Here is a 12,946-nt window from a genome sequence, read left to right as displayed (position 1 = left end):
ATTCAGAATGTGGCAAGTGCCGTATGTGAGTTGTTCAGAGCGTTCATAAGATGCCTGGGCCACAAAGTGCCCAGGAAAGTGTCATAGAAACAGATCAGGCAACCATTTTTTTTCCTGCTTTGACTGACACGTTCAGTTCATACAACGAACTACATTTATTTGGGGCTTATAAACAATATGAGTCCAATCCCGTAAGTAGTGGTCTCCTCCTCAACTCTTCCCTCCCCAAGGCAGCCCTGCATTGTCACACAAGGAGCCAGGGGTGGTGCGGCTGGGGACAGGACCCTACCAGCTACATTATGTAGAACCCTGGCCCCTCTCCAAATATAATTTCTTCTGTAGTGAGCAATTTTGACTGGCAATTTCACCACAGTGCTGGATGTTGCCACAGCTCGGTAGAGCAACCGCCTGGAGTGCAGAAGGCCCCCAAGTTCAATCCCCGTCATCTCCAGGTTGGGAGAAGAAAGAATCCTGCCTGAAACCCTGGAGAGCCACTGCCAGTCAGTGTTGACAATATTAGGCTAGATGGACCCAGGGTCTGATTCAGTATAAGGCATCTCCCAATAGGAGTCTCCTATAGCAGCTGTAATGGCACATACCACCGTTTGCACCAATGCAGCTGGAGCAGCTTCAAAGAATCAGATTCGTGTCTTTCGCCTCCACATCAGCAATTTAAACTGGTTTAATGGTTATTGCCTCTCTCGAGGGACTGCTATGACTTGTAGTTCTGACAGGGAACATCCAAGGATCTCCCACAGAAAAATTGCACAATCTTACCAAACTACAGTTCCCACAATTTTTCAGGACAGTCGTGACAGCTAAAGTGGTATGAAGAAAATATCATTTTGCAGTGTAAAAGCCAGGGGAGCCTAACAAACACCGCCCCCCCCCACACCAAACACACACAAATATTGGCTGAAAAGTTGAAAATGACAGCATTCAGAAAGTTACCACCTTATCCAAACAATAGAAGGGCAGGGTTTTCTAAAAGAATAAAATCCAAATTCTAACGTAACATGAGTCCACCTAATATAAAAGCTGGACTCATATTACACCATTCAGCTAGTGACATTTTGCACAATGGTGTGACTAATTCTCTCCCCCTCGCTAGAAGGAAGCAGAAGGTATCAGTCTAAGATTCTCAAGAAAGGCTATTTCTGCCTATACATTATTACATTACAGTTCCAATTACACTTTTAAAAAAATATTACACAGAAAGATTTCCACCTACCTGGGCAAATTGTGTTACTCTTGTTGCTTCCCACCACGGCATCTTACAAAAAGTGAAAAGATATAACACTGTAAGTTGCCTATTTACTTACTGAGTCACACAGAATATGTTCCTAGACAAGAAGCACACGGTTTGTTTCGGGGCTGGGTATCTTCCGACTCACCTATGTATCGGAACAACTCCATCCACCAGTTTAGTGCCACAGCATCAGAGGCAGACTCAGTTTTGCTTTTAACTTCACTACAGACATGCCTAAAACAGTACAGGGCTAGCCACTAAAAGTCTGTGTGCCAAACAACAGACATGCAAGTTAGCCCCATGGTTAGGGACAGGTTAGTAAGATATCACAACTCCAAAAAGACGTTGCCAGGGTCCATTCTATTTTGCTCCAATTGCAAAAAAATTGTGAGGAACCCCTGCGCCTGAAGGTCAGCAGGCCTGGTTTCCTGCTTACATGAACAAGCTTTCACAAGCCTTGGGCGTGCAGGTCCCCTTGCTCACCCTTCTCCTCTTCCGAGCCCATAGGGAGGAGCTTTCGTTTTGTTCCCTTTGACACCTGAATTCAGGGAACGATGATTTATTTAGACTATGATTAAATGAGAACAAGCCAGGATCCACCCATGGTTTCAGATCCTGCCCTGTTCTCAAACCACAGCTCCCCATGTTTGGGTGTCAAATGGAACTGCAGTTGATTTAAAATTGGAAGCATCTCCTTCTCGAGGGTTTGAGAGGAGGAGGAGAAGGGAGAGCACAAAAGTCCAAGCTCCTTCATGTCTGAACTGAGCCCATGTGCAAGATGAAGACAATAGATACAGTTTCTCAAGAGACACATTTAGGCAGGTTCTCTTGCTTAATGAGATTTTAATAAAAACTAGGCAGTTGAGCAAAATAGTACAATTTTTTTGGTGTAAAATTTGACAATTTGTAATTACTTTAGAAAATCCCTGTAAAAAATCCCTACGTGCACAGCACTGGGCAGGTCTGCATGATCCCGGATGGAAAGCACACCATGGTGGCTTCTTTTCCTACCCTGAGAGTCGCCTAATTAGCATAATTAACCTTGCCGGGTGTGGGTTGTCATAATGTCTGAACCCAGAGAGGTTGGGCTGATTTACAAACCACCCTGAAAACCCTAGAACAAGCCATGGGTTTCAGGATGGTTTGTAAACCATTCCACCCATCCACCCACTCTCACTGGGTTCTGACATCATGACAGTCTGTGCCCGGTGAGTTTAATTACCCTAATTAGACAGCTCACGACCAGCACACACCAAGAGGGAAAAGAAGCCACGCGGGCTTATTTTCCCTCCGTGTTCATGCCAACCTGGTCACAGTGTCAAAAACTTGAGCTCAACTGTTGCTGCACTCAAAGAAATATCATGACACTGGGACTCCATAGTTATGTCAGAATTAGATTTTGGAGATCCAGACCCACAAGACTGGAAGAAGAACTGGGTAGTAACAAGCCACATGCCAAGTTATTTTCACCGTGTCTAATACCTCAATTAAGCACTAACGTGTGCCTGCTCCACCCCATAGCATCTTTTGCATGCCATCAACTAAGTTAGTTTTTCAAGAATGACTTTAAAAAGTGACTGAAAAACTAGGTAGTATTGGGGTTTTGCTTGTATTATTATTATTATTATTATTATTATTATTATTATTATTTATTTATTTATTTATTTATATAGCACCATCAATGTACATGGTGCTGTACAGAGTAAAACAGTAAATAGCAAGACCCTGCCGCATAGGCTTACAATCTAATAAAATCATAGTAAAACAATAAGGAGGAGAAGAGAATGCAAACAGGTACAGGGTAGGGTAAGCAGGCACAGGGTAGGGAAAAACTAACAGTAGAAAGTAACAGTATGATTTTTAAAAAATCATATCACTATAGTGCCGCCTTTGATTCCTATTTCTGGGTCAATTTCAGATACAAGATGCAGACAATATCAGCATCTAAAATTCAGGGACAGCAAGAGCTACTGAAAGAACACTACACTGAAGAACACTGCTTGCAGTACTTGACAGTGAGTGAAAAAGAGAACCTATGAAACCTCCGGTTCTACAACAGTATTTCTATCTGATCATCCGCCACCACTAGCTGCATTCCAGTGCAACACTAAACCGTGATTTAGCACGACAGGAGCGAGCCCATGTATACCCCGTTTGGTATAGTCATGAAGAGATTGGGAGCATTTGTTTTCAACTAACCAGTTATTTCTTTCAAACTGGGAACTGCGGCAAGAAGCCAGGCTCGTATACTGCAGCATGAAGTGGGGTTGTTTTCCTAAACTATAGTTAAGCACAGTTTATCTCAGTTTGGATATAGGCAAATGCCGTTAGTTGAAAACGAAGGAGAAAACTCTCATAGCTGAACTGGAAGAAGGGATGGGGAAGCGCACTCACCCTGAGGCTTATGCATTAACCCTAAACCATAGTTCAGTGTTAATGTGTGAAGAAGGCCATAATCATCTTCTATCAGTCTTCTGCAGACCAAAAAGCAGGTCAGGATGATACAACTCGGGCATGAAAAATTGCATGGTCTTGACAGAAGCCAACTGATTCACGGAACACAACAAGAACTCACAGCCCTCTTGCAAATCCCAGCAAGGACAATCATGCCTCTCGAGTCCAAAAGGTAGATGGAGGAGGACAATGTAGAAAAGCACCTGATCTTACCTTTGTCACTTTTGTCCTCTGATGTATTTGCCAGAAGTGGAGCAGTGAGGACATGCATACAATGGTTGTAGAAAAAATTGAGAAATTCACTTTTCTCCGTTTTCTGAAACACAAAATACTAAGTATATTAGCAAGTACTGTAAGAGAATGTGAACTCATGCAGCTCACAAGTACAAATAAACCAACGAACAGAAAACAGGGATGTTGCATTCAGTACCTACAAAATATATATCTAGAAGATCTGAAAGACACCATGCTTCCCTTCCGTAAAATCTGGATGCCCCTATCTTCTGAGGCGAGGTGGTTAGCAAGCACAGATCAGGCTTTCTCAGCAGTAGTTCCTCAGTTATGGAACTCTCTCCCTTTATGCTTGCACGGAATGCAAACTGTTGATTTCAGGTGCCCAGAAAACTTTTTTAAAAAATTTCCCTAGGCGTTGGATGGTTCTGTGTTGTTGTTTTTAGTGGTTTAGATTCTAAATGGTTCTCAAGGAAGTGGAGAACCATTGTTTTATTTTCCTTTTTAAATTATTTTACTCATAGCGGTTTTAAAATGTGCTGTAAACTGAATTATGAACTGCATAATGAAATGCAGGATTACAATATTTTAAGTAGTAATAACGGGTGAAATCTCTTAGTATCCGTCTGCCAACGGAATGGATGCTGTCGGTGAATTCCCCCTCCCCAATGCACACCCCCATAATCTGTTCCAGAGGGTTGGGGGATCTTCCAGGGCAGATTTAAAAGGGTACTAAGGATAAGCTCTGAGGAAGGGGAAGAGTCCTATTGTGTGAGCAGATGTCTGCTCACGTGACATTCCGTATTACCCAATGCATGTATGCATACATGCATGCAATGTAAACATTAACACAGCTACTGATTTTAAAATGTCTACTAAAATGTCACATACTTACATACATATTGCATAGGGAGTACTGGCTTTACTTACATTTCCTCCTGCCCAGTCACAATGGCACAGGGAAGTTGCAATAAATCCTGATCTTGTCCCTCAACCATTTTATGAGGTAGTAGGTTAAGTGACAGCAACTTTTCTAACTACTAAGCTGCACAGCTTGGGTGAGAACATGAATTTGGGCCTTTAAGTTGAAATCCCAAACTCTTTGTATAGCATCATACTGGAATATAATAGTTTATATTCCTAGTATGCACACACATGCTTGCAGTCATTTTGTCTGCAATAGCATAATTGACGTCCAGCCCCACCACCCCCACGCTCACTTATATGGTGTTATGAGGCCTTTCAATTCCCCGAGCAACAGTCACTGTGCAGAACCCATCATTTGATCCAAGGGTGGGTGACAGCCACACACACACCTGACCAAACACATAAATCAAGCTTCTGTAACATTTCTACTGGAAGGTAATGTCTGACTCAACGCAAAATGGTATGCAATGACCGAAGCTCCATGCATTTGAAAAGCCATGGACAAGGAGAAACAAAATCTACTGTTATCATGCTGTAGGAACCACGTCAGAAAAGTACAACTACAATTCCAGCTCCACAGATGACTGGTGGTTACATTTTTAAATAAAGAAAAAAAAAAACATGCTTCAAAGTATATTTGCCAGAAATGCAAAGTCACTGTGAATTTTATAAATAGTATAGAAATTATAAAGTGTGCCAAAAGACAAGTAGATTTTATTCAACGTATTTCTTAGACAGTAAAGTTTCTTTACCCCTTTCCATTTTCTTACATTAGCTGTGGCCAACATGTTCTCAGGATCAATTAGAGTACGTAAGAGCCCCATTAACTGAACAGCACCCCCAAGCTCGGGGTCAGTGTCACAGATCATTTGCTCAATGACTACGTTTATGAGGAGGATATCCTGTAATAAAGACAAAATTAAACATTCTTCTTTCAGAAATTTAACAAGTAGATCTCCCCTGACAAGAAAAATGCCATAACACTTTTTGGCTTTACTACTCTTTCAGGGTACCAACTACTCAGCCTATGAATTTAACCACCTTTCTTAGCAAGGATTTCCTTTTGGTAAAAAGGAGCTGATTAGGTTTTCAGAACTATAACCTTGTAGTTCTCAAATATGCTTGCACCATGAATCTGTTGTATTGCTATGCATTCTGCCTAAAAGTTTAACCATTTATTATGCAGTGATTTTGAAGATTGAACTGATTCGCATGCAATGGCAATTCATGGGCTGTTTAACCCACAAACTGTTGTGACTGAGTGACAGTGCACATGCACTGCTTTCACACTGTATCCCATTTCATCAACAAACCATGGGTTCAAAATCGGGGTTGTTTGTCTTTCAATAACCCAGAGTTCCGGGTTCGGATGTCAGATTCAAGAGTGCACACCTTGATTGTTGATGAAACCAGGTACAAAGCACAAGTGATGAGAGTGCAGGAAGCAGTGTGCTCACTCGATCTTGTGCGTCCATGACTAACTATGGTTTATTTAACCCAGAGTTAGTCATTATGTGCAAACTGGATCTCTATGTTAAAGAAACCATGTGGCCTAAATGAACACTATACTAATTTAAGTGGTCAATGGTCAACTCAGTAAGCCCAATATAACCTATCTAGACACAAAAGCACAATAAAACTCCAAATTACTTAGCCTCGCTTCTAGAGCTTGCATAAGAGAAAATTGACAGCCTTATAATAGGTGAGTGCTAAACTACTGGGACCATCTTTTTTTAGCTCCTACTTCTGTTTGCAGACTGATTACTATTACTTTTAGCATTTACAATTCAGAGAGAAAAACATAAATAAATTGAAAGTGTTCAGGGTCAAAATGGCACACATACTTAAGGCAGCCAAGCCCCAGACCAAGATCTACAGAGCAGTTTGCACTCTATGCAACCTTCAAAACTTCGGTTTGAAGTTGTCTTGTTTAGTAACTGACCAGAATTTTAACCCAGGATCCCTGGCTCAAATACAATGCTAATCCGGGGTTCTTCAAATGTGAAACGAAACTCTGTCAAGGTCACGTACCCAGCTACGTGGGCAAAGGGACGAGAGAGTCTGCGAGCCTAACACTTTACTCAGGCTTTTTCAGACTTGTCCATGGTTTAACATTACGTATGAACCAGTGCCAGATAATATTGCAATCTCATTATTAACGTCTCTAATTTCTTTTGCTCCTACCTGACCATTACTGTAACTGAGGCAGCTCTCAGTCCGTCCTAATTATTGTTCAGAATACAAGTCTATGTTCTCAGAACTGCACTCAGAATTGTGTGTGTGTGTGTGTGGGAATATTGCCATCAATTGAAGAAAACGAATGTTTTGGATTGATAGAACAAGGGCCTTGGTTATAGGAATGGCTATTGCCTTTATATTTGTAACCATAACATGTAAGCATGCTGCATCTTTCTTACATCATCACTCTGCTGGGCTTCTTGCATCACAAATTCCCGAACCATGGATGGACTGAATTCTACCAGATAAGAAAATATATCTGTAGCAGCAGACCTAACTTGCAAATCATCCATGCCCTGAAATGAAAATCAAATCAGTGAAAATGAAGCATTTCAGATGCAATAATGTCATATAAAGAAATTCAAATGCATTGAAGTTTTGATTTCAAATATGCAAAAAGCCAATAACTTTATTTCTGTACGATATGAAATCATTTCACATAATCTTTGAATCTAAGGCTACCTACAAACTTGATAGCCATGATTTGGACAACTATTTTTTTTTCCAAATTTCCCTATTAAAAACAAAATAAAGAAGTCCAACTTTACTATTTTTAAAGTTCAGGTTGCGAAGTCACTGACAGAATTTATGACAGTTAGTGAACATAATGTAACTTAAAGGACAAAGAATAGAAAATGTTTTGCTACATGTCAGACACTTCAACGTTACCATTAAACATTCCCCTCCTAGTATTACACACACAAACTACTTACAACTTAGACAAAAGTTAAGTGATTACAGAATGATGGTTATAGTCCAGATCCCAGCTGTGTATTTAAATGAGCCAGGAAATATCCAGGTTAACTATAAATTCTATCTTTTTCAAATGCTCTGCATGCTACGAAGAATGGTGTTAGTATCTGTAAATCTATTTGAAATCCCTCAATGACTGAACATATTAAAACAAACTACTGAGAAACCTCAAGTCTTGCCTGGCATTTAACTTACCATTACTATTTCAAGAGCAGGAAGAATTCCTAACTTTGCCAATGTTTTGAAAAACGTGTCTCTGTTCTGAGGTTGTAATGTCTGAGAAAAAGCACAGAACTCCTTGAAGAAGTTAACCTGCAAAAGATGACAGAAATATTAAATGCTAGTACACTGAAGTTAACCCTAATGCAGCTACTGATATCAAAAGATTCTGAATTTTACTCAACACAAAGAACAATTTTTCCCCCAGGCAATAAAGGCAATAGAAGCAGCAAACTAGTATCGTGGAAGGAAGGCATATGATCTCTTCTCCATTAACTCCCTTTCCCCCAATTTCTCTTGAATATATTTAGGACTCAACTAGCATCTGGAGCTACTGAATAATCACTTGTCCTATGGGTTGTATCCAATGCGGTTTGCCTCCCTGTTGGATGGACTCCTGTGGGGAACTGATCGCCCTTCCCCTTCGCAGCCCCCAAAATCTGCTCTGGAGAGTTGGGAGACCCTCCAAAGAAGATCTGGGGAGAACATGGGGGACTGTAGGAGGTGGGAGGAAAATCCTCATTGCATGAGTGGAAGTCTGCCTGTGTAACTTTAGATGTAGCCCTATAGTATTAAGAACTTTTGTGTTCTTGATGTCGCAATATGCCATGGAGTTTAATAATGTGGTGGAATCTATTTCTTCCAACATTCTGAAACATATTAATCTTAATACATTAAGCTACAGAACTGTCAACTTGTGCAATGAAAGACTGAGAGTGAGTATAAAGAGAGAGATGGGGAGAGGGAGAGCAGGGGAACAGAGGTGTCTGAAACATTTTTAATGTCTTCCCTGCTGAAGAGATCTAGAGATCTTGAAAGCTTGTACATGTTTTATGATCTTTTGATTGGCTTAATAAAGGTATAACTCTAATATGGATTTTGGATTTTTTTCTTTAGGTCAACATGGCTACCTTTGATTTGTGTGTGTGACCTGGAGAGTATTGAAATTAGCCATTCTACAGTGGGACACTACACCGGAAGAAGACTATTTTACACCACCTGAAACTGTAACTAGGGTTCCCTGAGAGTTCATTCTCTTCAGTTACTAGATTAAGCTACAGCATTCAAAACTGACTTTTTTTTTTAACCTTAATACAACATCTAAAATTACTTCCAGCTTTGTTAATATAAAGACTGCCTAGTTTCTCTCAGTGATCTACAGGTGAAAGGCTGTGCTTCACTCAGATTAGAGACATGTCTGAGTAACAGCTCGATTTTATATCTACAACACCTTCCCCTTTCTGGTTCCTAGTAACACTAGGATTAGCACCAGGTCCAACCTGTAACCATCACATGACCAGCAGAGCCTAATTTGAATTCCTGCAGACCCCTCCTTCCCCACTTCATCTTGGGACTCTAAACATGCAAATACTGTGAATTCACCATCACATTCCTCACCCCCTCCTGCCTTTTTAAAAACATCTTGCCGGATGAAGGGATTTGGTGATCTCAAAAGCTTGCACATTTTTTGTGAACTTTCAGTTGGTCTAATAAAAGTATTATATGGATTTACACTAATATGGAGTTTGGAAAAAGAAAATGCACTTCAGCTGTCTAACAGCAGGAACGCAATAATGTAAAAAACATCCAAGTGACAGGTTTGACACATTAACATTTGAGTGTACACTTTAAAAACTTAGGAGCACCTTTAAATAACGGTGTGAAGGGGACATTTGAGTGCTTTTGTTTTGGTTTACTGTACTCTCTTGCTGTACATTAATTTGTAGGACAGACTTGAATAGGTGCAGTATAGACTCTATACATACACAAATATTTAATTAACCAGGATAACCTGCCCTGCTTTATAGACCCCTTAAAATTGCCACACTAGCAAAAACATGTTGAAAACAAATAGAAATTAAGGTGGTAGTGCACATGAAAGGTTGAAGCAAACACAGCTTTCCTAAGTCAAAATAACTCAAACTGGACTTACCAGTTCACGCCTTTTGTCATCGTCAGTAGCTTCGTCAGTTAGTTGTGCAAAAACTTCAGACAAAAACTTTTCGTCTTCCTGTAGGATATAGTAATTGTTACATAATCATGACACCAATATCTTTACTTTTACAGCTGTAATATAAAAACAGGTTCTGTCCTGCTGCAATTGATTCAATGACCTGGTTCATCTATCATGACAAACCTGACAGTGTCGTGGCTCACATGTAACAACAACCCAGAGTACAGTTTGAATATGGACTGAGCATGGGTTGTCATTGAATTGTGAATTGTTGTTGAATCATGGGTTGCCATTATGTGCAAGCCCTGCACTACGGTTTAACTGTGAGTTGTTAACCATGAGCAATCCAGAATTCACAAGCCAACAACAAATTATGGATTCTCTTCCTGGGTTGTTCATGGTTAACAATCCATAGTTAAACCATATTGCAGGGTTCGACCCTAATAATAACAACCCACAACTCAATGACAACCCATACTTGTCATTTCATGCAAACCAGGCCATGTTGTGTACTACTAACATGATACATCTACATGTACTATCCTGGCTAAATTTCCTAAACTTTCTGATACGACAAATGCTATGGATTTACAAAAGCTTTTTACTTGCTGTTTCACCTTCACTTTAAAGGGAATTAGAAGTCAAATACTTGACAGTGTTAAGTCTCATTCTTTTCGGAAATTGGTACTCAATACTGGACAAGAATACTCTGACACCTGTGAATGCAACAGAATAATTCAGGCAAAATTTTGTTCAAGGAAGAAATTTAGGTATAGGTTTAGATGTGTCTTAACACATGCAAGTTAAAAAGGCAGTTGCCGGTTCAAAAGCCAACCTACTAACGCTAGACACATTCTCAATTGGCATATCGGATCTCAAAAGTATAAAAAACAGTAAGTTGTATCATCTTAAAACTTTTCGATAGCTCTCTCGTGTTAACTGACACATTTGTTAAGAGCTTGACTATGGAAGGATTATACAAAAGATTTAGTGAACTGATTGAAGGAAGCAGCAGGCACAGTGCAAGGCAGTCTCAGCCACTCTCCATCCCTAGCCCTTAAATGAAGTTAAGAGTTGTAAACATGTCATTAAAAATAGTAGGGATTAACCCCTCCAATTCCCTCATAATATACCAAGCTTTCCCAACTCTGAAAATACGAAGTAATAAAGCAATTGTGCTTCTGTTTACAAGTTTCCATCCCGCTGGAAACTGATCAATGCAGCACATTAAGTCAAAACACAGATGCAACAACACTTCAGAACTGGGGTTGGATAAACACAAATGGATCACAAAGCCATTTCCTGCTTCCCACCATCCTATTTCAAAAATGGCCCACAACCTCATCATGTCTGCCCCAACAGCAGAGTTTGTGTGCTATTTTTAGTGTTCTCTCCAACACTTAGAAATGCGTCGTTATGAAAACTGACATGATGCACAGAGTCAGAAGCTGGTGGGCTGTCTTTCTAAGTTACCCCCACCCCCCAACAGTTAATGATTGTGTCACAAATAGTCATCTAAATAACGGTGTAGCCTGGAGCTTCCAGATGGCAGCCATACAGCTCAAGGACTACACACTGTGTCTCCCGCACGTTTTAGAAAGTAATATTAAATTTATGCTGATATTTGCAACGAAGTAATTTTCAAGGTACATGATGTTCTCTTTGTTTCTTTTTGAACACGTGGTTAAGCAGGTTGCCTGTGGAATGGTTAACCGTGTGGTTAACTGTGCGTGTTCCTAGTATTGCATTATAGGAAGCCAAGATGTACCTTCTCCATCGCATCAAGTGGAAGCAAAAGCCATTACCGCTTTAGTTACTGGTTAAGCACTCCATTTGAATATAAAACTGTATCAGCCTTGTAATTAAGCCCTAAAAAGTTACTAGCCCATAGAATGTTTTACTTGCCTGCATGGGCCCGTAAAGAACAGGTTCGAAGTGCAGCGAACTGGTGAAAAAGAATGAGTGCTGTGCTTCTCCTTTGCTAGCCTGCTGCTTTTTCCTGCTGGCTGCATGGAAGCTAAGTAAGCTGGTAAGGGAGCAACAGTCACTCTGTGCCTCCTTGCCAGCCCACTCACTTGCCTGGAGGGAATTCCACATGCTTGCCTGTGTAGCTCTGGCAACTAGGCAAGGCGGTAAATATAAGAATGAATGACATCATGGGAACTATGTTCACTTTAAAGAATCATAGATGATCCTTGTCGTAGTAATGTGTAGTTTATAATGGCTTTAAAACAGAGGGCAATGATGGAAGAGGAAAGTCCTACTTAAAAGACTATTATTTGGATTCCTTTCCTCAGGCATTCAATACTGAATTTCAACTTACTACAATGTAAGGTAAGGCCAGGAAGTATGCCAAAAATAATTAAAAGGAATATAGTTATTTCTTTGTTTGGTACAGGGATTTCTTATTGCAGAAAATTAACTATACTGGACAGTCCCAAATATTGACTAGTGACCTCTCTGTATGTTGCAACAGTGTTTCCATTTGTAATGTTCTATAACAATCCTGAAATACTTAAAATTGCAATACTGCAAGATATATTAATAAATAATAATTCTTGCAATATTGAATACAGCAAGCAAGGTATACCATTGCAGGGAACCTAAGACAGTACCTCCAGAACATTGCCTGAGCCTACTCTGCACTTCTGTGTTTTCTGGAATGCGAAAAGCTTTTGAGGTTTTGAGGGGAAACTCCAAAATTGCAAGAAGACACCTAGGCCAAGATGAAGAGGCAAAGAAGATGCACAACCCCAGCAATCTGTTTTGGGCATCTGTTTCTCAACCAGCAATTCACCACGGCACAAGGGAAACCGCTTTTGAAACTGAAGTAAGCTTCCAGGCCAGTTTACATGTTACGGGCATGGTGGGGAGGGGTTAGAGAGAGAGTGAAGAACCACTGAAACATGGAAGTTAAAAAT

General features: G+C 40.3%; 1 protein-coding gene across 3 annotated transcripts in view; it reads right to left on the bottom strand.

The window, feature by feature from the left end:
- PPP4R3B (protein phosphatase 4 regulatory subunit 3B) overlaps nt 1-12,946 on the bottom strand; it is a 44,255-nt gene that overhangs the window by 17,872 nt on the left and 13,437 nt on the right. For 2 of the 3 annotated variants that reach the window (XM_063123799.1, XM_063123801.1), the window contains 6 exons: nt 10,005-10,082; nt 8,048-8,164; nt 7,279-7,395; nt 5,614-5,763; nt 3,917-4,019; nt 1,232-1,273 (listed from right to left, as the gene is read on the bottom strand). In XM_063123799.1, the coding sequence (XP_062979869.1) occupies nt 1,232-1,273; nt 3,917-4,019; nt 5,614-5,763; nt 7,279-7,395; nt 8,048-8,164; nt 10,005-10,082 (607 nt within the window). The remainder of the gene's footprint in view (nt 1-1,231; nt 1,274-3,916; nt 4,020-5,613; nt 5,764-7,278; nt 7,396-8,047; nt 8,165-10,004; nt 10,083-12,946) is intronic. The other variant, XM_063123800.1, reaches the window with a different exon arrangement.

Source organism: Elgaria multicarinata, chromosome 4, assembly GCF_023053635.1.
Source record: "Elgaria multicarinata webbii isolate HBS135686 ecotype San Diego chromosome 4, rElgMul1.1.pri, whole genome shotgun sequence".
Classification (NCBI taxonomy): Eukaryota; Metazoa; Chordata; class Lepidosauria; order Squamata; family Anguidae; genus Elgaria; species Elgaria multicarinata.
Note: the sequence above shows the minus strand (reverse complement) of the source record. Positions and strands in the feature narration are given on the sequence as shown.